The sequence below is a fragment of the Armigeres subalbatus genome, chromosome 2 (assembly GCF_024139115.2).
Source record: "Armigeres subalbatus isolate Guangzhou_Male chromosome 2, GZ_Asu_2, whole genome shotgun sequence".
In the NCBI taxonomy this organism is placed as follows: domain Eukaryota; kingdom Metazoa; phylum Arthropoda; class Insecta; order Diptera; family Culicidae; genus Armigeres; species Armigeres subalbatus.
In genome coordinates this window covers 98,737,781-98,762,146 of record NC_085140.1, presented here as the reverse complement: position 1 = coordinate 98,762,146, position 24,366 = coordinate 98,737,781, and the positions used below count along the sequence as shown (strand labels likewise).

Sequence of the window (24,366 nt, the reverse complement as noted above, 5' to 3'; positions counted from 1 at the left end):
GAATCCCGGATAAAAATTTACAATAACTTGTATGGCATAACCCATTGAAATACAATAGATTGTGTGGCAAACATTACAAACTATTGTATGCTTATTGTAAAATGTTCACGGTTGTAAAAGATCTTTATTGTACGTACATTAAAATGACAATATATTTAATTGTTTCCGATATAATCTATTATATTTTTATTGTTCGCTTATGTTTAGTATTGCTCATCCAAAAACTAAACAAATTTTAACATTATTCGGTTTGGATGATCTGGAAATCTGTCTAATGTTATTGAATCGATATAATTTTGGAATATTTCATGGATTTATTATATCGATGAAATAACAATTGAAAACAATAAAATTACAATAGCTTTGTTTGTTAAATAAATAAAAATGTTATACCGATTCTCAAGTATATATTTTCATATTGCAGGTCTTGTTGTAGGTCTAGAAATGTTATGCAATAAAAATTTGATTTAAAAAAAAAAGAAAGGGAACAAAAACTTTTGCTTATCATTTTACTCGGAGAATGGCTGGATTCATTTGAGCGTGTACAGTTTTGTTTCCAAGAATGCCGGACAGCAACCCTGCAAAGATGGTGTTCGCTTCCGATCCGGCAGGTACGAGACGACGTGGAGCGCAGCGAGCGAGATGGGCAGACCAGGTGCAGAACGACTTGGCGAGCGTGGGGCGTATTCGAGGATGGAGAGATGCGGCCTCGAACCGTGTATTGTGGCGTCAAATTGTTGATTCAGTGTTATCTGTATAGATGTAGACTAAATAAATGAAAAATGAACAGTTTTGTTTATAATTAGTGAAGAGATGAAAATAATGAAACTGTATGGTGCAGAAAGTGTCTCTTTCATTACAGTTTCTGGTGCTGGGCAAGCGGTAGATCACTATGGCTTCTGTACCGTGGTAAGTATCTAAAGTGTTAGAGCGCGTTAGAGCATCATTACTGGGCGCGAGTATTTTGATCACCCTCACTGTACTGTCATTTTAGATTAGTCACTCTTTTTCGCATCGGTCATTATTTTCGGTATTTTCGGTTATCATTTTGGTGGCTGCATTCCGTATCGGTGACGTTCGACGTTTGATAGCTCATCAAATAGTAGCGCTGTTATCGCGCTGTCAAATTTGGTCACCTGTCAGCTGCGCTACTGTTTTAGCAGCACGTTTAGTAGCGACCGGTAAAGTGTCAAGTAATGATACTGCGCTGACAAACGGTTTATACTCACCATCGGTAATCGTAATCTTATACAACAAAAGTTCAATGTACATAATGGACGCAGTGGTTCATCCCGAACAAAAAATAAATGGAAATTTTATCATCATATTACCTGATGACATGCCTGGTAACATGTATCCTTGTTCCTTTGCAGAAATGAAGCTTATGATAAATAAAATACTGCTGCTTGCTGGTCACTGATTCAAGATCGTTTAGTGGCTACCATTGGCCAATCTCACCAACGGGATATAATAAGAACTGATGCAGGTAATTTTTTTTTCATCTAGACGTATTTTTTCAAATAAAACTGACATTCTTTTATATTTACATTTTTCACAGGTTTATATCTGGCGGAGACGAGCCAGCCTCGGGCTGAAAGTCTCCTTAATAAAGACACAAAAAAAAAGGTTTATATCTATGTGTATTGTCTATTCGGAACAAAGTTAGTACGCTTTTTAAACCGATGTTGGATTTTTCTCCAGATACAGGCAACCCACTTAACTTTGGAAGTAGTGCGCTGGATTCGTCTAAAGATATGCTAAACAACCGGAGGAAAATAAAATAATTTGTAAAACAATTAATTGTATTGTATTTTTATTGCAATATTGGAGTATAATGTAATCTAAATCCTGTTGTATTTCTATTGTAAAACAATAGAAACAGTAATTGAAAACATTTAAAACACAATGTTTTCTATTATTTTGTCGCTCAAAATCATCCCATTAAAGAAACGTAAAATCAATTGTTTTGCTCCGAATTTTGTATGGAAAATTTTCGATTTTTTTATTGTAAAGATACATAACAACCCCCCTTTTTAATTGTAAAAGTCCCATTTACCATTCATTTTAACGTGGAAAACCATTATTTCTCATGTGATTTTATTGTCAAAATTCCATTATATTCAATGGTAAAAATTATGTTTTAAATGGTGTTGTAACCAGGCCTGGGAATTGTCGCGTTTGTCAGTGACACCTGACAAGATACATAAAAACATGGTCAGTCAAAAAAAACTTGTCAACTTCCAGTTTTCCGTCGCACGACTGGATCCCCACGACCAGATGACAACTTTTTCCAACCGCGACAATTTGCTTTTGTTGTATGTCTTGTTAGAGCACACATCTGCGACAAAAGTGTGACAACGCATACACTTTCGGCTCTGTGCACGACACAACATTGGTCCCGAAAGTAAGTTATGTCGCATCTTCTGGTTGTCCAGGAGGAGCAATAGCAGCGGACAAATTTGAAATATCATACTGAAAAGAGCACTTTATAATTAATTATTTCTTTGTTCTCTTGACAGATTTTCTGTTTAGAAATAAGACATTTTATTAAATTTTTGCGTTGTTACGTACATAATATACATAAACAAAAAAACAAGTGTCTCTTGCACAGAGAAAGATCCCCCAGTGTAGAATAACTGAACCATTTAACGCAACGCAAGTTTGCTCGCTTTTCACGCGGTTTATGGAGTTTTCTAACTTTTCAAGCGGGTTTTGCATTGATGCTGTTTTTTAACCGATTTTGTTCACGTGGATTTGAAAAAAAATCGGAGCATACGAAATAGCGATTTTCGATAAAGTTTTTTGCGGTTTTTGTAATTTACCCGGTTTTGACTTACGCAGTACAATCAATCGTCCGCGACTTCAGTGGATTTTAACCGGTACACCGTTTGTAGCAATTGCCTGATAGACGGTTATTTGACTGCAATATTTTATGTATAAGAGAAATACGGAATTTTATTTAAGCGTATATCCTACATTAGGGGCAATTAAGGAACATTCGATATATTTTTAATTGATTGGAATTACTGCACGTTAACTTGGGCGGAGTATTAAATTTTAATCGCTAGCCACGCGCTGTTGTGGGGCCGTACACTTATTACGGTGCATTTTTCTGTGTTTTTCGAAACCCCCTCCAATGTAAATTTTTTTTCTTACACATTATTTTTTATTTATATGGAAAGTAAGAAAATGATAGTACTCCTTCCAGTGCTTACGTAATAAGTGTACGGTCATGAAACGCTTATGCGGGCTTGTTCATGCTATGTACAGCGTGATATGTTTTTTGGTTTATGATGTTCAAAATACAACAGCTTGTGTGCTCGAGTGTTAATGGCCCACTTAAAAGATTTACGGATATAGATAATTTCCAACCATTCGTGATTTTTAAACATACATTTTAGATATGTAATTAAATGACGCATTTTGGTTAAACAGCTGGACTAAAATCACCAAAATTCGACACATTATTATTAGCCGTTTTATAATGAGCTCGGCTTCATATGCTGTAAAACCCAGAAACCACACCATTTCAGTGGTTTCCCCACATTTTGTCATCAATTCATAATGACAACATTTTGCTGACAACGACAACAATTTTTGTCGCGACAAAATTCAAAGGTGACATGACGAACTTTTTTGTCAATAACCATGACAACTATTCTAATCCGTCTGGTTGTGCAAAACCTTAGTCGCGATGGAAAGCGTCACACGACAAATATATCGTAACAAAATAAGTATGTGACAAGATTCAAAATGTCTTGTCGGAGCGAGAGACCAGTAGTACGCTGTATCGAGCTACGTTGGTTAGGTTGTGTTGTCCAGTTTGATGTGACTGTTTTCTTTTTGGTTTTGTCGCATGGTTTTTGTGTATGAAGGTGACAAATCCCAGGCCTGGTTGTAACAATAAAATTTATGATATTTTAATGATATTTTTTATCCGGGATGGAATAGAAATCCGAACTAATCCAGCTTTCCACGTTCGCAATAATGGCGGCTGCTATAAATAAATCTGACAGTAACTGCTTCCGACGCTTAACTGTTTTCGACGCTGTTCTGATCAGGGTTCTTATATCAGGGTTCACTCACTTCGACAGTAGATGGGAGAGACTAGCGCGAGGGTGAAAAATTCATTTTCAGTGCAAAACATAAACAAACTCGGTGGCTGCTCCATATAAAAATCCAAGATGGCTGAATCATGTAATTGGCATACTGCTACACCTGTTTGTATTCACCTTGGTTCTGATTTCTACGGTGCTCGTATCTTAGCAACAATTTACACACTGTTTATTTGTATTTATCTGAGCAGGAACCGCATGGAAAAATTGCAGCAAATTCTATTCTTAGTATTTCAATGACTATAAACTATTTTATTATTTGACAAATATATTAACATTTTTATGTTGTAGGTGCAAGAATGCCTATTTGGCAATACGGAGCATCAATATCCGCATGATTGAACACAGCATTCAAACACAAAAAAAATTCAAAAAGAGGTCCCATACTGTTTGCAAAAGTACAAGCGCTTCTGTTTCAGTTTTCAACCATTTGCAACGCAACAAGTTTTATGTCGTTTTCGTTTTTGCGGTGTAGCTACAGCTTGCCAAAAAATCCTTGCCGAGTAGAAAATGAGCAAGAGCAAGGGTTTTTTTGAGGAGCAGAAGTAAGCATCAAAACTCACAACATTGTGCATCATTAAACTCGAGCATGTGCGTCCCAAAACAAGAGCGAGTCTATCTGTTCATCTTTTTCTTGTGGTGCGTCACTCACTTACACTCACACTCAAAACAGCCTCCAAGATTTTTTCACATACAAAGCGTCGCTCCGGAGACTCAATGAATGCTCTTTCGCCTGACGCCTCACTCACATGTGTTTTTATTTTGCTTTTCCTCACTCTGCGTTTTTGTACCTCTGCTTTTTTACGCTTCCACTCAATTGTGAGGATGCGAAGGCAGCATTTTGCTGATGATGATTTTATTTGACTCTAGCGAGGGTGAGGAGTTTTGTCAAGCCTGAGCTACACTCGTGCTACACTTTTGCACCAAAAATGATCGTTTTTGATTTTCGTGCTACACCAGTGTAGCATTTTTCTTGCACTGAAACAAGCAGTGTAGCACCAGAAAAAATCAGAGTGTGCCATGTAGTGTAGTTTGTTGTCAAATTTCTCCCGTTGTTATTGTTTTCTTTTTATGGTATCCAACAGGTATCCATAACAAACAAACCCAACTGCACTCAAAACGTTCGTTTTTGCCGTGCAAAATGCTGCACTAAACGGTGTCGCTACACCTCAAAAACGAAAACGACATTAGTTTAGTTTTAGAACTCAGATCCGAGTATTTCTGAAGCAATCGGATTGAAGGCACATCAAATACAAAATCGGAGATTCTAGAACGTTGATGGCAAGTGCAGTTATCCACGTAAGAGAAGTTTGAATTCTTAGGTAATGCTTGGATTCAAGTAGCAAAATCTAAACCAAAAAAGTTCATATTAAGCGTGGAGTAATACATAGTAGTACCACAGATAACAGACATTGAAGCTAGAACAAATATTATTGAAAATCCTGTGTAAACTTTTGAATTGATATACGTTGACCCACTACTGCCATCTACTCAACTGATTGCGGCAGTACCTAAGGATGCAGCTGAATTACAACCGTCGAACGCAGCCAATGCATTTGACAGCCGCAATCGGGCTGCGTTTTCAATAACAATGATCCTTGCGCCATCTCCAATCGATTGCCAAACGCGGTCCCAATTTAAAATACATTTGAATTAACGGTTGCGGATGTTTACACACGTATGGGATGCCAGCCTCAACATCTGTTATCTGTGGTAGTACTGTGAAATGTGTTTACCATATCTGCACAATTATCTGTTAAATACGACATATATTTGAATTACATATACTATGCCATGCATCTAATTTTATTTATGAAAATAAAAGAATCCGTTGCAACTAAGGAATAAGTTTATTGTTTGGGGCCTTATTCAAATGTGTTGTAATCTGTTTTACTTTCATTTATTTATAATTAATAATTGTTCTCATTTCCAGTAGGTCAATTTTAGAAAGTATATGAAGGAATCAAAAAGATCACCAGAATTAATTTTAATCACAGTTCTACATATTATATCTGACATGTGAACCTTTACCAACGTCATTTTGCTATTACCAACGCAGTATTTAGAACATGATTTTGCTTTGTTTTCAAGATTTGTAACCGTAACACTGATCGATTACCCATAAAACGATAGGTCGCGATTTCCGCCGCGCTCGATTTCGCGAGATCAAGGTCGGGTCCAAGGAAGTTTTCGGGAAGATTGGGAAAGAGAGAGTCGTGGCTGCACCCGAAATTGCACGAAGAGCCAGCGGTCAAATTAATATCTCGCAATTGTCCAATCGGTCGAAAAGATTCGCGGGAAATCCGAATTGAATTCGGCGAGGTCACGTTCCTTAATCTGAGGATCACGGTTTCGCTCACTTTCGTCCGAACCGCAGATAACAGTGGAAGGGTCTTGCTTTGTTCGTGTAATCGTAATTCATTTTGTAAGTTTGAAGCAACGTGGTTGAACTGGATATTTGTATTTTAATAATTCCTCCTCGTATAGTTTCGATAGTTGTGCAAAAATATAGTGTGCGTCGTAGGCTAGATTTGTGTGCTCTTAATCAATCTAGGCCAGGTAATGTGAATTGTGCTATCGTGAAATCTGTACAGTGTTGTAATTGTTCTGAATAGCCGACGGCTATATATCTCTTCCCAGCGCCAGGTCAGCGGAGTCCCCAGGACGAAAGACCCCGGCACCCGTCATCTTGTCCGGTGGGAAGCGATCCGTCTCTATAGACCCCCACGCTAGTAAGCATCTAACGCCTAGTCCATTTCGAATCGATTTAGTAGAACAGCCCGATCGCAGATTCAAGGTACTTCCGGTAATTTATTTAGCATCAGTTCTATAAGCTTCTCCACACTGTTCCCTCCGTGGTTGAGATAGGGCTCATACCCCTGACTAACGGGAGTCCTACTTGCTACTACCGCTACGGTATTGCTGCCAACTTTTGAGAAGTGCTAAGCTGTCAAACTTCGAGTCTTCTCAAAATCCCCAAGAATCAGCAAAAGAGGGTTGACATAGTGTTAGTTTTGGGGAACCGAAAGACTCGCGGTTTAGTCGAGGTTGGGGAATACAATAATACAGTAGGAAAGGAATGGATTTTAGGGTACTTAAGTAATTACAATGCTGATGTTCACAAAGTTGACATTCCTTGCGATGTTTCACATCTGTAACGGGACAAACAAACTTTTTTTGCGAGACAACGACAAGAGGAAGACATACGGAAGCGATTAACGACAGACATTGAAATGTACAACAAGAGGAAGACATTCGTAATGGGGTACGACCAAGGGGTGTCTCACATAGATTTATTTAAATTTATTCGCTGAAATTAACAAAGTAACCAAAGCGACTTTATTTCGATGTGAATCGAGATTTATTAAAAGTGCATTTGCTGATTTTAGCAACACACCGAATGAACCATCTGTCAAATCAAACGATGACAGCGGTAATGAACACATTTCGTGAAACATCAATTGAAAGCAATTAGCAAGAAAAAAAATCCTTCCTCGCATGAATACAGCAATGGATTTATTTCCCCTTTCTGGAAAAATACATACTTGCAAAGGTGCTGTAACATACCTACTCGGTAATATATGGATGATTATGACGATGGATCTATGCATTGCGAAGAAGTGAAGTTAGTTGATAGTTCAAGATAATTACACTACAAAAATATCAATATTTTTTTACATGTTTTGCTACACATAAAATTTGTAGGAATAATCAGCCATGTATTTTATTTGTTAAGTAATATTCAATAACAATACCCCTTTTCCAAAATATGAACTTTGTGAGAACTAATGGTAAAAATCCATAACATCTCACACATAAACTGAATTATTATCATTGATACTATTGATCTGCATAGAGATATGTATATCTAAAATACTTACAAAAAAGGAAAGAATGCAAAATGGCGGAATTCTGTAGTTTCCATGCCATCGCGGTCACAAAGTTTTATAAATCTTTTTTTTAAGTAATAAAAGTAAAAAAATAAGTCTATTTCTTACATAGATCGTTTTCTAATGTTGCACTTATACGGATAACAACAACAAGATCTTCTTGTATCAAGTTTATCGAAAAAAATAGTGTTTCGATTTACCAACCAAGCTCGTAAAAACTGGATAATAACAGAAATAACAACAGTCTCCCATCACCAAATCCGCTTCCAAATGAGCTTCCATCATCGAGCGGTCCTCTCCGGTCTTCAAACAGTTCCGGAGCAGCAAAACACGCCGGAGAACGCCTGGGAGGTCAGGTTCTTACAAAAACTGGACAATAACGGAAATAACAACAGTCTCCCATCAAAAAATCCGTTTCCGAACGAGCTGCCATCATCGAGCTGACCTCTCCGGTCTTCAAAATGAATCGTTACGGAGCAGCAATGTATGCCGGAGAATGCCAGGAAGATCGAGAACCATATCACTGGTAAGACGAGGAACCGTATCGGGATGCCTTTTGCCCCTCTGGACAGCGTTGGATCTGAAGATTTTTAACAATAGAGCCAAAAAGACTATCATTACGAAGAGCTAGCTGTGTTTGGCGCAGGAGGAAATCGTGCCCATCATTCAACTGCGCTCGCAGTAGATTATTGTTCCGAATGGTCGGTTTGGCGCAAGAGCACGGAATGTTGTGCCGGGAAATGCATTCGGACTTCGCATTTTGTGCAGGTAAAGTTTCTATAGTTATGCAGATAAACAATGACTTCAATAATAAAAATAATCATTCATTTCAGATAAAGTACTGTAACCAGTATCCAGGTGTCTACAAATACGGCGAAGGCGACAAAGAGGAGTAAAAAGGTCTGGGACAGATAGCTGCTGTTTCCTGCAGTGAAATGCTTCAGCTGATGATTTATCTTTTACAAAGGCTTCCTAGTCACGCACCATGCGACAGTCTGTCGCCGACAGATCGGATGACAAACAATTCCAGCGTTACCGGGTGGAGCTTAGTCGTCTGTCAACAGATAGTGTGCACTAGTGGAAGATGTATTCCTGAACACACGTTGCTGAACACATCCCAACGGAAGCGGATCGATGTTTCACCTTTAATGGCAATGCGCTGTGGCTGGGTGCGATTCTGCCAAAGGATTGCCTCACAATTATTAGATTACCTCCGTCAGCTGTAGGTTTTATATGTAAAGGATGTGAATAATCATTCCACTGGCCGGGTATAAGTGCCAATGTGCGTAATCGTAATAAGTGCCAAAATTCATCGAAATAAGAGTGGACAATGATAAACGAATGGCGTTAGTACAGTGATTATATTGAATGTATATATTTTCAAGGCATGTTATATGACTGTTTTATTCTCGGTTTTATCTTTGTTTTTTCAATAAAATTTATAAAAAATCGATTGTTATTTATTTATACTTTTTTATCTCCATTAATGCCCCACAATAAAGTTCATATAAATGCGAATGGTTCCTATTAAGAATATGAATTGATAATATTATCTTTAATTATACAACACATCTGTTATGGTCAATATATTTTATATGTATCACTAATCAATTTTTCATAACATATACACATAAAATATATTGGCTAAAGGCAATTGCAAAAATCTATATAGCAGACACATATAATATATACACATTTTTTCCTCAGTGTACATCATAACGAAAATATTTCCTAGTTTGAGTTAATTTACTTGTGCTATTTCCGAGACTATTTATTATCAGTACGCAACAAAAGTTTGAAACTATCGACAATACGGCAACTCATTTTAAACGTACATTGTACATAATCGTTCAATATAAGCTCTGGTGACCGTGTTTTGGCCAGGCCTCTAAACCATTAAGTTTCGCGCGAAGACATTGAGTAGGACGCAAGATTCTTCTCTACTTCACGGAAGAATTTGCGGACACGGACATTTGCAGTAAAGCAAATTTCAATTGATGGTTATATATTACAATGAATCTAAAACGCCAGACAGAGAACTAAAATTGTGCAAGCAGATGCCTTAAATAGGAGTCCGAAGATGGACACGATTACGAATATAGAAGTCGTTCGGAATTGCTCAACTCAAAGGTGGAAAAAGGGTTGCAACACTTTAATTTTTAATTAATTGCATATTATTCGGCAACTCGGCCGTACGAAAACCATTTTTTTGTTAAATATCTTGGCTGTGCATATGCACAGCATATGTTTCGAAATGGACAAATTGATATGAAATTTGCGAAAAAGAATCCACGTGTCTTGGAGGGACTCGAACCCTCAACCTCCTACTCTCTAGATAGGCGTGATAACCCTACACAACAAGACCACTTAAAGGTCACGTTTGCGGAAAAGCCATCAGAATCCGAGTACCAACCTCCACCGCGGTTAGCTCTCTTTTTTGCAAATTGAATATCTTTCGGATGTGATTTGCCCAATCTCACATTTGCTTTACTGTTGTATATCCACAGCCAAGCGAGTGCACATTGTTTATTAAACGAGAGGATCGCACTCCATACCGTCCAGCAACGGACTGGGCGGGACGGTATAGAATGCGAATTCAATCGCACTCTGCTGTGCCAAAGGCTTGCTTGGCTAAAGCATTTGATGAGTTTGATTGCCTTTACGTAAACGGTTTTCGTACGGCCGAGTTGCCGAATAATATGCAATTAATTGTAATCAAGTGTCGGTCTTTCACCGTCATTAGTCGTCTGAGTACACGCGACCGTTTACGTAAAGGCAATCAAACTCATCAAATGCTTTAGCCAAGCAAGCCTTTGGCACAGCAGAGTGCGATTGAATTCGCATTCTATACCGTCCCGCCCAGTCCGTTGCTGGGGGGCATGGAGTGCGATCCTCTCGTTTACTAAACAATGTGCACTCGCTTGGCTGTGGATATACAACAGTAAAGCAAATGTGGAGATTGGGCAAATCAAGCATCCGAAAGATATTCAATTTGGTAAAAAAGAGAGCTAACCGCGGTGGAGGTTGGTACTCGGATTCTGATGGCTTTTCCGCAAACGTGACCTTTAAGTGGTCTTGTTGTGTAGGGGTTATCACGCCTATCTAGAGAGTAGGAGGTTGAGGGTTCGAGTACCTCCACGACACGTGGATTCTTTTTCGCAAATTTCATATCAATCTGTCCATTTCGAAACATATGCTGTGCATATGCACAGCCAAGATATTTAACAAAAAAACTTTAATTTTTGTTGATATTGTTGAATGCTATGTTCAAAACTTGTTTCTGCCGATTTCCCTTGTAAATCATCTTGGCAAAGGATGGTTTGGAATTCTGAAATAAGAAAATCTATTAATAAATTTTATACAAAGCAATTGTAAAATCAGAAATCATGCTTAAGTTTCTTTGTTGATGTTAAAATAAACAAACTACTCGATGTCATTGGTAACGTACAAAATCTACGCTTGCTTAGACAAAAATTACAGTTCAGTGAAAAGATATTTTAGTTACTAGATAAAGATTGTCGCTACTGTTCCCTTTGTTCTGCTGTCCGAAACATGTGTGGTACATACCTGTCAAATCGTATGGATTTTCCTTCTGTGACATTTAGCTCCCCTATCCTCGCCAGCAAAAGATGTTCCGGACAGCGACGACAGCGACAATCTTTATCTAGTAACTAAAATATCTTTTGTTCAGTGTCTTAGATGATGTGTTGCAAAAATGATCAAACAGTGTCTATCAATTGCATTCACTTCAAATCGACTTTATTTCGATTGAAATTTGCTGCGATTGATAACAGTGAGACACCCCTCGACAGACAAGGGAATGGGAAAACAATGATTACAGTCTGTCATCAGCAACTTTCATAAATTGGTTGTTTTCCTCGGACCCGAAGATGTTCCGTTAGCGCAGATCTGGGGTCACGATGCTCCTCGCACGCCCACACGACAATGATCGATGTCCTGATAATCCTCGCCGCAAACACAGAGATTACCTTCCGAGAGCCCCACTCTGAACAGATGTGCATTTAAAATGTAGTGATTGGACATTAGACGACACATGGTTCGAATGAAGTCTCGTCCCGTATTCAATTTGTTGAACCATGGACGCTTAGACACCTGCGGGCGAATTGAATACAGCCATCTACCAAACTCTTCATTTGTCCATTTCTTTTGCCAGTTGTTCAAGGTTTCCTAACGAACTAATCAGCAAAAGAGGGTGTAAGTAAAGGCTGAAAGATTGGCCCTGGTCGTTCTCTTCCGTATCGACTGGGCAGTCGGCAGAAGTGCGCGCCGATCAGTAAAAGTTTCGGTCTTCAGATTTCTTTAAATTTTTACAAATATATTATCAAAAGTTCGTTTCTAGCGAAATTTGGAACTATTCAGTAGCCAGTGCATAGTAAGGCTAGCATAAAATAGGAAAGTATTTTTTATTGTCTTTATGAAAAAATAGTTATTTCATTGTTTTTCTTTGTAAGTGAACACAACAGAAAAAAAAACATCCCGCACCGATAGCCGGTGAAAATCCATAAGAAAAGGTAATTGTCTACCTATACTATTATTATAATAGAGAATGGTGAAGTATATGGCATGGTAAGAGAGTGACTATTTGGTATTAATCCTGTGGGACAGGTTCGGGTCTGTTTCCGGTCCTTTTCTTTTTTTCCGTTGGCCTCGGGTGCAATACCCGGAGGACCCCAGCGACGACGACGACCAGCGGACCTCAAAGAAATCTCATACAAAGCACGACGGACGGTCTGAAAGCTAAAATTCGCCGGCGGAAAGCGTAGGAGGTTGCGTGTTGCGCATCCAGGACCTGGTAACCACGTGGTCTGGCACTACGCCATTGGTCAAGCCGGACATAACTTTCTTTTCCGGGATTCGAAGCGACGTGGGTGGTGCACTACTATAATCTAGGCTCGGATACGGTCAGTACTCCACGCTCAGCCGCAACACAGCTAGTAGCTGTTCAGCAGGAAGGCAATCCCGCCGTACGGTAATGGCCGCGTTTCGCCTTCGTCGTCGTCTTCTCAATCTATCCCTGAGTGGTGACCGCAACCCAGATCCGTCAGAGTCCCCGCCTCATTCAGCAGCATGAAACATCGAATAATACGCAAGTACCCTTGTCCCTCTCGCCATAGAAAGGCTTAATGGCAAAAGAAATCAATGATATTAAGATAGTTATTGCATATAGTCATTTCATTCAAGAACGCATTCCCTGGTTATATATTGGATTTTGTTTTTGATTCGTGCCCAAAACGGGTTTGCAAACCTCGGTCTGTGGTAGTCCACCAAAAACTACCGTTTCTGAATTTTCTTCCTCTGTCGTCAGTGAACTCGGTTGGCTTTCTCCTCCGTGACGTGACACAGCAATAGGTGCTCCTACTAAGTTAAGTGCTAGATGTTACAGTAAATATAGCTGCGCTAATTAGCTTACGACCCAGTGCTTGACAAATTCCTTTCACAAAATTTGTTTTTTTTTTTGCTTGACTGGATAAATTGGGCTAAATAAAGTAACGTGAAAATCCTCAATTTCAAAATTTCTCACTCGCATTTTTACATTAAGCTTTGGTCTTGAACACCTCAGAACACATTAGAATTTGGAAGCTAAAATGCGATGAATTTGATAATGCATATTGTATACCCGTGCTGCATTTGTCATGTTTGTAATTTTTGAATTGTAAGCTCCACATTTACAGGGGTTTCAAATCTCGCACACAAACTACTTGGACCTTCGGAGAATTACTTCAACCTAAAACGAAAATGCATATTATATTTGTGACGTTAGTTTAAATTTAGAATTAGTTTAAAATTATCTGAAGCTGGTTACAAAAAATCTCCGTTTTCTTCGAGTTTTGCTTTTTTCTATAACAATAAATAAACAATAATGCTGTCCAATGAGCAGCTCGAAGTAGCTCGAAGTTGTTCCTGTCCTGCTCGTTCTTTTTTGTCAACAAACGGGCATGAGCGTGACAGGAACAACTTCGAGCTACTTCGAGCTGCTCATTGGACAGCACTAATGTAGAAATGGTTGCTGAGATACAACCAGCGTCGATTACAATTCAGCGTCGGAAGCAGTTACTGTCAGATTTATTTATAGCAGCCGCCATTATGGCTAGCGTGGAAAGCTGGATATGCACAGTTGAGTTTCTTTATGATTCTCAATGGAATTTTAGAACAAAATCACCATTGGTGTATTAATCATCTTGTGTTCGGTCCTTATAGAACGTTATGTTCGATCAGTTATCTATTGCCAAATGTTCAGAATTGTATATGATGGTCTTTTCTTGTTAAAATTTTGTGGAATATCGCTGAAAGTGTCAACATAAAAATATTCAACATTTGCTCTCTGTTAATTTTAATCAGTTGAAGCTAAAATCTTACCACTACAAGGAAGGTGTTTGCAGTTTATAATTGAAAAGTGCTTAATATGGACTACTTTGACAGTTGGAAATATTCAATCTAGAGACGTAATGTTAATAAAGTAGAAGAAGATGTCGTATTTCCGAGCCAAAGTTTTATATGCGAATAAGTGTACTAGGTGGAGGCGATATAAGCAGTAAGCACTTGCCTAAATTTCAATTTGACGCTATAAACCAGCGGATGAAGGTACAAAACAAATAAGTGCATTGATAGCGGGTCTCCTTGTCTAACCGAACGTTGGATATCGACCGGTTGGGACAGATGCCCGTTTATCATCAGCTGAGAGGTTGAGCAGACGGAAGGAAGGTAGGAAGCAGGCGCCAGTTATATTTGTCTGCTTTTTGGTAGATTGAGAAAATATTGTTATTGATGTATGTATATCTGTTGTTTAAGTAAAGAAGAGCTGCAGCTGCTGGCAGAGTCATCAGTCAGTAGCCTGACATGGAGCAGAGGGAATTCTAGTATTGTTTTCTTGGTGAGGTGGTTTCCTTATCTTCAACAAAATATTGTTTACATATCGTATCTTGGTTATTTATTACTGAATTGAAAGAGAAAAAACAAGAGAAAACAAATGTGAAAATTTCACAATTATACTGCTTTTGAGCAGTTTTTACAAAATAAAATGCACTTTCAGCTTAGGTACCTCATAGTCTCTCACATTTTACTGTTCAGCTGGAGTTGTATCAGTGGAATCCGTTCGCAGACCTCGAATACTTATATCATACACAATCTCTTCAATCTTCTTGACGTCGTACTTCAATGCATCAAAACGCTTACGAAGTCCATCGTTTTTCAGATTCAACAGCCGGAACCCAGAGTTCAAATCGGCAACGAATTTTGAGATTGCCAACGGACGGTCATAATCGCCAAGTGTGACGGAGTTTACAGCATAACGACTCTAAAAAAGTAAATCGATTAGTAAGATGAATTAAATGTACTTAAATGTAGAAAATCTTACAAGTTCAGATGCCATTTGAAGAATTCCCATCAGATAGTCCTCAATGTCCAAGTGGAAACCATCAGCTTGTTTCGATTTCACTAAAATAAATCAATATTTCAGATCTGATATGATCAACAACTTAGCACATGCAGCAACACTCACTTCCTAAAATCTCCGCCGTAGTGTCCCGACTGACGAGGATTCCCTTCTCCAGGTAAATCGTTAGTCCCACCAGGAAAACTATGCGTTGTGTCAGGAAATGCCAGTGATCATTGTATCGGTAATACTGGCCCGCTGGTATCAATTCGGCCAGACGCTGGTAACCCTTGCGACATACCTCGAACTGATTCCGGGCAGCAACACATGCCGTGGACACTTCCGTTAAACTACTGTGGATGACCTGCAAGGCAATAGCGGCCTCCTTCGCGGCATGGTCTATCTCACGTACCAGTTCACGGATTTGCTGTTTGACGACAATCAATAATTAACGTATTACTTGGAGACTAAAAAATGGATTCTATGGGGTGATAAAATTTGACTGAAATACTAGATATACAGATATACTTCTGGTCGCTCAAAAATCTTTTGAGCATTTAAATCTTTTCCGCTTATTTAAATACTGGTATCTTTTGAACAGTCTAGGATCATTTCCGGTTATTTAATTGGTTATTTGCTATTATTCTCGGACCAATACCATGCCATTAATTGTTTGCCGTCAGATCATAAATAAAATAGAAACGCATTGCGTTTTCATATCAGACACGCGCACATCAGGAGGATCGTCTCATACACTATTCAGATTAACGAGCATTTACAAGGTATTCGTGAGATCATATGAAATAAAAATAAGATGCGTGTAGATTGGCATCAGAATACTTTTTATCATGTCATTAAGCGCATAATCTGAATAGGATATTACATATAATGATAAAATGTTAAAATCTCAGGTTAAAACCATTGTGTGCAGTGGGATCAGAAACTTTGGATACATTAATGCTTTTTTTTGTGTATCTAGTGTCTATAGTTATAACGTCGCAGGTTGTTACAACCATTGTGGATTTCGAAAAAGCGATTTACAATCCCTGCAAAATCAAACGCAGACCACCGGTTCAATAGAAGCCACTACACTCAAAATAATCCACACTTCAATGCCACCTGGAAAATCACGTAGATCAGACAGAATGAACTTTCTCCTGACTTCATCTGTCGAAGGTAACAATCATTGGACCTTAGATAGAAAACAAATTGAAGACCAGTGATTGTTATTGTGGGGCCCTATGTATGTCACGTGGAAATCACGTAGATGTTCTCAGTATTCATTCACTATTTTAGTTCACTAGGTGCTGTTGTTCGCTGCCATTTCTGATTGACTTCTAATAAAGAAGTCGAAAATTAACTTAGAAAAACAAGTGGTTTTCGTACAGCAAACCAACCATATCGATTGTTAGTAGAACAAGCCATGTCTACTTAACTTCTTAAATCTGCAGAAATTGAACAAAGGTATGTACAACATAACTAATGCAGATGTACATAAATGAAATATTTTTTCTCATCTTTTTGTAGAAATCCAAAGTTACTACCGTTTGAGGCAAATAGCACACCATAACACCGATGAAATGGCAGTGACGGAGAAGCTACACATTTGTTTCGTTTTTGATGTGTATTAAATATATTTTATGCTACAAAGTTCTTGACTTATTTTAATTGAATAATAATAGCTAAAGAAAAATACCTTGAAATACAAATTAAATATCCATAATGATCACCAAAACACCATTTACTTTTTATCAGAACATAACTTTGATGCCACCGGAAGTCACGTAGCTATTATGTGATACTCCAGTAACATGATAAGAGTTCACGAGTTCATTTGTCACCTTCGATGCACGTAGCTGCTACGTGAAAAGTATGATGGAAAAAAGCCACTTATGTTTTCACGTAACATTGACGTTTGGATTATTTTGAGTGTATGCTTACCTCTCGAAGTTCCTGCTCCTTGTTTAGGTAATCGTTGAATCCATCAAAAATATCCTTGATAACAACGTTTTGCATGATTAAAATAATAATCCACACTTGAACTTTCTATGTTTAAAAATATTCAACTTTAATTTGGAAACTCGTCTCTTCTTCTTCTTCTTCTTTCTGACCGTGCTAACGTCAACGTCAGCTCGTTTTGTAGGGCCAGTCATTCTGACTATATGCCCTGTTACTTCTTCTTCTAAGTCGTTACAACTTGCGTTACAAGCTTGGTTACATGTCCAATTTACATTTCTTCACAAAATCGGTTATTTCTCTGAATACATTAACATTTTTTGTCTTAAATATCTCCATCAAATTTGAATATGCACATTCAAAACTATATCCGGCTCTGATGTGGCCGAATCGGGGGCAGAATAATATCGTATGTTCCGCAGTTTCTTCTTCATCACATAACTCACAATCGCCGTCGTCAATAATCTTCATTTTGGCCAACCAATTTCTCGCATAAGTGTGACCAGTCATTAGTCTATTGAGCAGCCGTACCTCTTGACCCTTCAATTCCTTGTCGTGATACCACGGTTTATCTTGAAGCTGCTTATGTAGTTCGAAAAACATTTTCCTTTTTCTTTTGAGTAATCTTCATACCATCGTTGTGCTGCAACAGTTTTTGTCTTGCTAGTTCCCGCATGACGTCTTTGGCAAACAACTGGTGTTCTAGTACTGCTGTCTGAGTTAGTCCCTCTCGAGCTAGCTGATCAGCTACCTCATTGCCGCTGATTCCCACGTGGCTTGGTATCCATTGGAATGTAATTCGCCATTTTCGTGCTGTTTCTATGATGTATTTTAGAGGGTTTCTGCTTTATTAGCTTCCACCGCATCTTCCAACATTTGGCATGCTGTCATCGAATCAGTATAGATAACATAATTATACAGTTTGCCCTCTACCACGAATTGTAGCGCAACACTCAAGGCGTGCAACTCCGCTGCTGTTATGCTGATGTCACCCTCCAACCTGAATGAGCGCTTAACGTCGTAGTCCTGTATAAACACTCCTATGCCACACAACCTTCCAGCCTTGGATGCATCCGTGAAAATTCTTCCCCGGTCACCGTATTTTTCTTCCATCGTAGCCAGTGCCACTTGCTTCAATTTATTCGGTGGTATGTTCTCTTTCTTTTGACCAATAATTCCGTCCAACGATGAGTTTATTTCCACTTCTTCAGATTCCGGTGTTGTTCTGATATTGTCTCGACTACCATTATTTTGTTGTAAAGTTCTTTATTTTTGTAGTATACTTTTTCCATATACGAATATTTTCCTTCTTCTTCGTCTTTAATTTCTCTCACACCTCTCAATTGTTGAGCTACCGCGTTACTTCTTTCGAAGCATCTTGCTATATTTCTTCCAGTTATGTAGTCAAGCCTTTCCTCCAGAGGTTCCTGTCCTGCCAATGCTGTTAAGGCGTTCAGAGGTGTACTGCGTGTACAACCAGTAGTTTTCCGCAAACATTGGTTGTTCACAATGTTCAACAATTGTTTGTTTGTTTTCTTGGCGTTGTACATCACTGAGCATCCATATTCTATGATACTACGGATTAGTGCTGTATATACATTATTAAGAGTTTGAGGATGACTCCCAGTTTTAGCTCCGCTTATTACTTTCAGCATGTTCAATCTATCTACAATTTTTACTCGGGTCTCCCTCACGTGTGGACCGAAACTTAAGTAACGGTCAATCGTCACTCCCAGATAACGGTGGCTTTTTACCGTTTCCACGGTAACACCTGCGATGTTGACAGCTAGTACTTTGTTGTTATTTGTGAAAAGAATCGCTTTAGTCTTCTCCGCGTTGATTTCAAAGTTTAGTTCTTCAGCTAAACAGCAAAATTCGTCGAGCTTCTCTTGTGCCTTGCTTCGAAGATCTTCCAGATTCCGTGCACGTATAACGATCCCGAAATCGTCAGCATATTGAACCAGAACGACATCATTATCGGATATTTTGTGGAGTCCCGCCGTGTAAAGGTTGAATAGAGTAGGGGAGAGCACGTCCCCTTGTGGTAAACCGTTGCTGATTGTTCTAGTCACCGTCTCTTCCCTGAGGTGCAGATTCATTCGGCGGTTCCTGAGAAAGCCAGTTATCCACACGATCACTTCTTCCGGTACCGAATACGTATTTAGAATACGCTCTAGTGTACCGGTTTGAACTGCATTAAAGGCGTTCGATAGGTCAACGCATATCATCGCTGAAATGAATCCATTTCGTTTGTTTTCCTTGATGTTGTTCACGACGTACGAGAGGCAGGTGTTGGTTGACGAATGCTTCCGAAAACCAAAAGAAGTTTGAGGTAAGATGGTTTGTCCCTCAATGAATTCCTGTAGCTTGTCCAAAACTATTGTGTTGACTACCTTTGTGATTGTAGGAACTAAAGAGATCGGCCGTTTTCCAGACGCTGTGTTCTGGTCTCTCTGGCTTCGGTATGGCCACCACCTTGATGGTCTTGAGCGAGTCATCGGGAGCTCCATTCCTCCACATCCGGTTCAAATCCACAATCAAATTTTGTTGTACTTCTGGTGTCAGTTGCCGGAGCATCTCGTATGTTATACGATCTTCCAGGAGCTGACCTCTTCTTCTTCTTATTTAGCACCTTCTGCAAAATTTCTCCATTCAACAGGTCCTGATCAGCAATTCCCCGTTGTAGCTGCTGGTATTCATTCTGTCCGAAATGAGTGTTCATGAAAGCTTCCGCTTCCTCACGAGAGTCGTATATTATGCTGTTTTCTTTTTTGAAGTGTCGTTTACCGGTCAACCTTCCAATTTTGCCCCACAGTTCCTTTGAGCTAAGGAACGGGTTGATTTCATCCGTAAAGCTTTCCCACATTTTCGCCATTTCCTGTCGTTTGACACGTTGGAAGGCTGCTGCTTTTTTCTTGAATTTCAACAAGTTTTCCATGTTGGATTCCCGATTGAATTTTCGTTTTGCTTCTGTTTTCTCCTTCCATGCCGTGTCCACTAGATTTGACCACCAGAACTTCGGTTCTTTCACATCCTTCTTTCGATGCTTCTTGAACACTTGTCTGACGGTTTTCTGAAGATCTTCTATGCCACTAACTTCTGTACTGTTTAGATCTGCCAAGTTTTTATTGATTTTTTGATGGTCATACACATACCTTGTGGGTCGTTTTAAAGCTGTTGTGGTGATGTTCGTCTCGATCGCTAGATGATGACTTCCGATTCCCATGTCCAATACCTTCCAAGAAATATCCGTGAACAGGCTTGATGAACTTATCGTTACATCTATAGCAGTTGCTGTTTGGTCTAACCTTATCGGTACGTATGTTGGTGATCCATCATTTAGCAGTACGAAATTGTAATCATCCACCAGTTGCATTAACGCCTCTGCTCGCTTATCAGTGCGAGCGTTACCCCATAGATGGTGATGTGCGTTCACATCGCCACCTATTATGACCTTTCGATAAGGTCGCAACGGTCCGAAAATCTTGAGCAAATCGCTCTTCACAAGCTTGAGTTCTGCAGTTGGACTAATATAAATGGATACTAGAACTAGCTCCAGTGGCAGCACCTTGATAGCAACTGCTTGAGTGAAATCCGATAAGGTAGGAAGTATCAATGGAGTATAGTTGAAATCGTTTTTCAGCAGAATCGCAGTTCCGCCATAATTGTCGTAACGTGAACTTAGTATATTATGATATTGCGTTATTTGGTATTTCAAGTATTTTCTAACTCCTGGTGAGTCCATGTCTCTGATAGTAGCGTTGCGTCATATTCTCCAGCATTCAACACTCGTTGTAGTTCTGCTTTGTTCTTATAGAAACTTTGGATATTGCATTGCAATATCCTGAACGAACTATTTGTTTTTGGGGTGAAAATAATTACAATATAGTTTTAGCTAAATCGAAGCACTCCTTCGAGATAGCTTTGAACTTCTCTTGTAGGTCCTCTGGCATATCCTCTTCAATGAACATCGAATAAAATTTCATCACTTTTTCTTGGAAACCGATGTTAGCCGTCTCCAATGCCTTTTGTCTCACTTCGGTGATCATCTTATCTAGCCTCTCTTTTTCGGTAACCCGGTGTGGGTTGTTGAGTCCTGCTCCATCTTCTCTGTTTTCGTTTTGTTGATCATTTCGGCGTATTTGCTTCTCCGCATTTGATTCCTCGTCGGGATGTCGTCGTTTCGAGTTCTTCTTCTTGTCCTTTTCCTTCGGATCCGTCTTGTATAATTTGACCGCTGGTTGGATCGGTTGTTCAGGGTACATTTGCCTTCTCCCATTGCTGTTTCAGCGTTTCCCGGTTATCGCTAGTGCCTGCTTTGAAGGTCTCCGGCAGGCTTGGATAATCATCAGAGTTCGTCAGCAGATCCAAAGGATTTTGATTGAATACTGAACACATCTTGATCTTCTGCGTAGGTTAGATTTTGTTTGGCACGAAAAGCATTGACGTTGGACTTCTTCTTCTTTTCTGGGCAGATAGGGTCAGTCGTTTTGTGATTCATTCTGCAGCTAGCACACTTTATAGGCTTCTCACATGCTCCGTCGTGATTCTCCTCTTCGTGGTGTTCTCCGCAGTTCTTACATCGCCTGGTTCCTTTGCAATTGAGCGTTCGGTGGCCGTACCTCAAGCATTTTTCGCACAGCTCCACCTTCCTGATGAAGGGCAGGATTCTGGTCACGCAGCTAAAAAGCTTGACTTTGTCGGGTAGCTTCGATGCCCGGAAAGAGACACTAACTCTGTTCAGGGGAATTTGATCATTGTTCTCCTTGCGATGCAAACGACGAACTTGGAATACGGGATACTCGCTCTCCAATCCGTGTTGTATTTCCTCCTCAGGGATATCTACTGGCACACCAGCAATGACACCTGTGATTGTGATTAGGTGGTTGGGGATGTAGGCGCGGTAGTTACCGTCCGATGTGTTGATCGCTGTCACCAGCGCATTAGCTTTGATGAAATTGTTCACCAAGATCATAATTTTGAACCTGCCCAAGTATTTCATGTCCATGACATGGCTACGAAATCCTTTCATCTTCCGCAAGGTAGCACCAAGCGAAAATTTGTTGATCTTCGTGTTGCTTCCGTTATTTTTTGTCTTCAGTTCAACATAAATACGATACGGTGCGGTGTCGGCAAATGTGTACTGTATATTTTCCATATCTCCTCCCATTGCATTCATTTGGGGTCTGTTGTAGCCTATGCCTGGGGGCCTCATTCGGAATTGATCATTGGTTCCTCGAAACTTTGGAGGTCCAGTATCTCTAACGGCCCCTTCGGAACCAAGCGGTTCCATAATGAGCGACCTAACCTCACTCCTATCCCAAGTTTTTCTTCTTTTCTTTAAGACAAAATGGCCGCCGTTTGACGGCGTCGTCGGCGTGGTATCGTTGTCGGAAAAGAATATCCTTTCACCGTCTTCCTGTCACCGCACTGCACTGCTTTTTCTCTCGAATTAACTATTTTTCTTCTCCGATAAATATTAAGTACGATTACACCACTAAAAAAGAATTTGATAGAAAGACTAGAACAAGAACTTCCTTTCACTTCACTAGCCAAACGTGGAATGGAAATTCGTCTCAAAATCAGACAGAAGCGTGTTATGTTTGCAAACAGAAATGATGCGACGATGCGGATGCGATGCTGATGAGCCGAGAAAGGAACCGCATGCCGATGTCACTCTGACAGTTTACACCCGTTAGTGAAAATCAAACGTTTCATTCAGACGTTTGATTACACGAAGAGAATAATCCGAATAATCAGGCCGTTTATGTTAAATTCGCATCAAAAAAGGTAAGGCCTCATAAAAGATATTTTAGTTACCAGATAAATAAACATTGTCGCTGTCGTCGCTGTCCGGAACATCTTTTGCTGGCGAGGATAGGGGATCTAAATGTCAATGAAGGAAAAATATACAGTGATCGTTCGCTAATTGGGGCACGACCTCACCCCAACTATCGAATGCCGTTCGCTAATTGGGGCGGTTTGACAAGCGTCAATGTTGTTTACTTTTTGCATTGAACAAAAGAAAATTTTACGCGCCAGAAAATATCGATCCCGCCAAACACGGAAACAAAACGTCAACGCGTTTTTGACATCACATTTTGACGTTTAGCTGCTTTTTAATTGGGTTTCGCCCCAATTAGCGAACCCCCAACTAAAAAGCGCCCCAACTAGAAAACCCCCAATTAGCGAACTTTCACTGTACATATACGATTTGACAGTTAGGTACCACATATGTTTCGGACAGCAGAACAAAGGGAACCAAAGCGACAATCTTTATCTTGTAACTAAAATATCTTTTGGACTCATTCACAAATAACATAACGCAACAAGAGGTGGGTGGGTACACTTTATTGCGTTACACAATGTTACGGTTTGTCCAGGGGGTGGGAAAGTTTGTTCAGTTCTGTTACGGGTAACATTTATGATAATTAAATAATATGAAAAACTAAATTACTAATTAAACTCAAAGTTGAAAGCATTATTATGTACTAGGGTGGTGTACCAATCGTCGTCATACATTAGAACAACTGTTTTTTTTTTTAAATAAGTAAAAGGCATGCGGGTTGACTTTATATATTATCAAACGAGAAGTTTTACTTTCTGCTCCTTGGAACAGCTGTGAAAACCACAATAAAATTTGTTATAATCCTCAAAATTGATTAATCAATAAAAGCAGGCGCTAGTTGTGGCACTATTCTTAATTTTGGTTCCTTATTTGGCAAAACCCATTATTTTCTTATGGGGGCAGAAGGGACTATGTCCAAGGGCTCGACGATCCCTCCCCAGGCCATCTGTGAGTTGTGTTGCCTGCCTAGGATGTGGTGGGGTTTGACAGTGGGCCCTGTTAAGTCTCTATAAAAAGCTGCATGTATCAGCAAGTGGGCTCCGCCAAAGCGACCGTGTGCCGCTCAAAGCGCACAAGCCCAAGTCCTGGTGTTAGGTGGAACGTTAAATAGCCCTGACGCGACGGCCCTCCGACGAGACAGGAAGTTTGCGCAGGCCCAATAAG

General features: G+C 39.6%; 1 protein-coding gene and 3 long non-coding RNA genes across 5 annotated transcripts; 3 read left to right on the top strand and 1 right to left on the bottom strand.

The window, feature by feature from the left end:
- The first annotated feature begins 490 nt into the window (after positions 1-490).
- Positions 491-1,794, top strand: LOC134214760 (uncharacterized). The gene is made up of 3 exons (XR_009979897.1): positions 491-909; positions 1,374-1,486; positions 1,559-1,794. It is a non-coding gene; the product is annotated as an uncharacterized LOC134214760 (long non-coding RNA).
- Positions 1,795-6,307: 4,513 nt separating this feature from the next.
- Positions 6,308-6,809, top strand: LOC134214759 (uncharacterized). Its single transcript, XR_009979896.1, has 3 exons — positions 6,308-6,540; positions 6,603-6,674; positions 6,731-6,809. It is a non-coding gene; the product is annotated as an uncharacterized LOC134214759 (long non-coding RNA).
- An 8,119-nt stretch (positions 6,810-14,928) lies between these two features.
- LOC134214757 (translin) lies at positions 14,929-22,996 on the bottom strand. Of its 2 annotated transcripts, XM_062694081.1 has the most exons (5): positions 22,925-22,996; positions 17,340-17,478; positions 15,525-15,825; positions 15,381-15,460; positions 14,929-15,320 (listed from the first exon to the last, which is right to left on the bottom strand). In XM_062694081.1, exons 2-5 carry the CDS (start codon positions 17,412-17,414, stop codon positions 15,084-15,086), a joined length of 693 nt encoding a protein of 230 aa, XP_062550065.1. In that variant the 5' UTR covers positions 17,415-17,478; positions 22,925-22,996; the 3' UTR covers positions 14,929-15,083. The 2 variants fall into 2 exon arrangements, with proteins under 2 accessions (XP_062550065.1, XP_062550067.1); XM_062694083.1 differs by lacking the exon at positions 22,925-22,996 and having other exon boundaries at positions 17,340-17,491.
- Positions 15,834-17,048, top strand: LOC134214758 (uncharacterized). Its single transcript, XR_009979895.1, has 2 exons — positions 15,834-16,862; positions 16,926-17,048. It is a non-coding gene; the product is annotated as an uncharacterized LOC134214758 (long non-coding RNA).
- Positions 22,997-24,366: the final 1,370 nt, after the last annotated feature.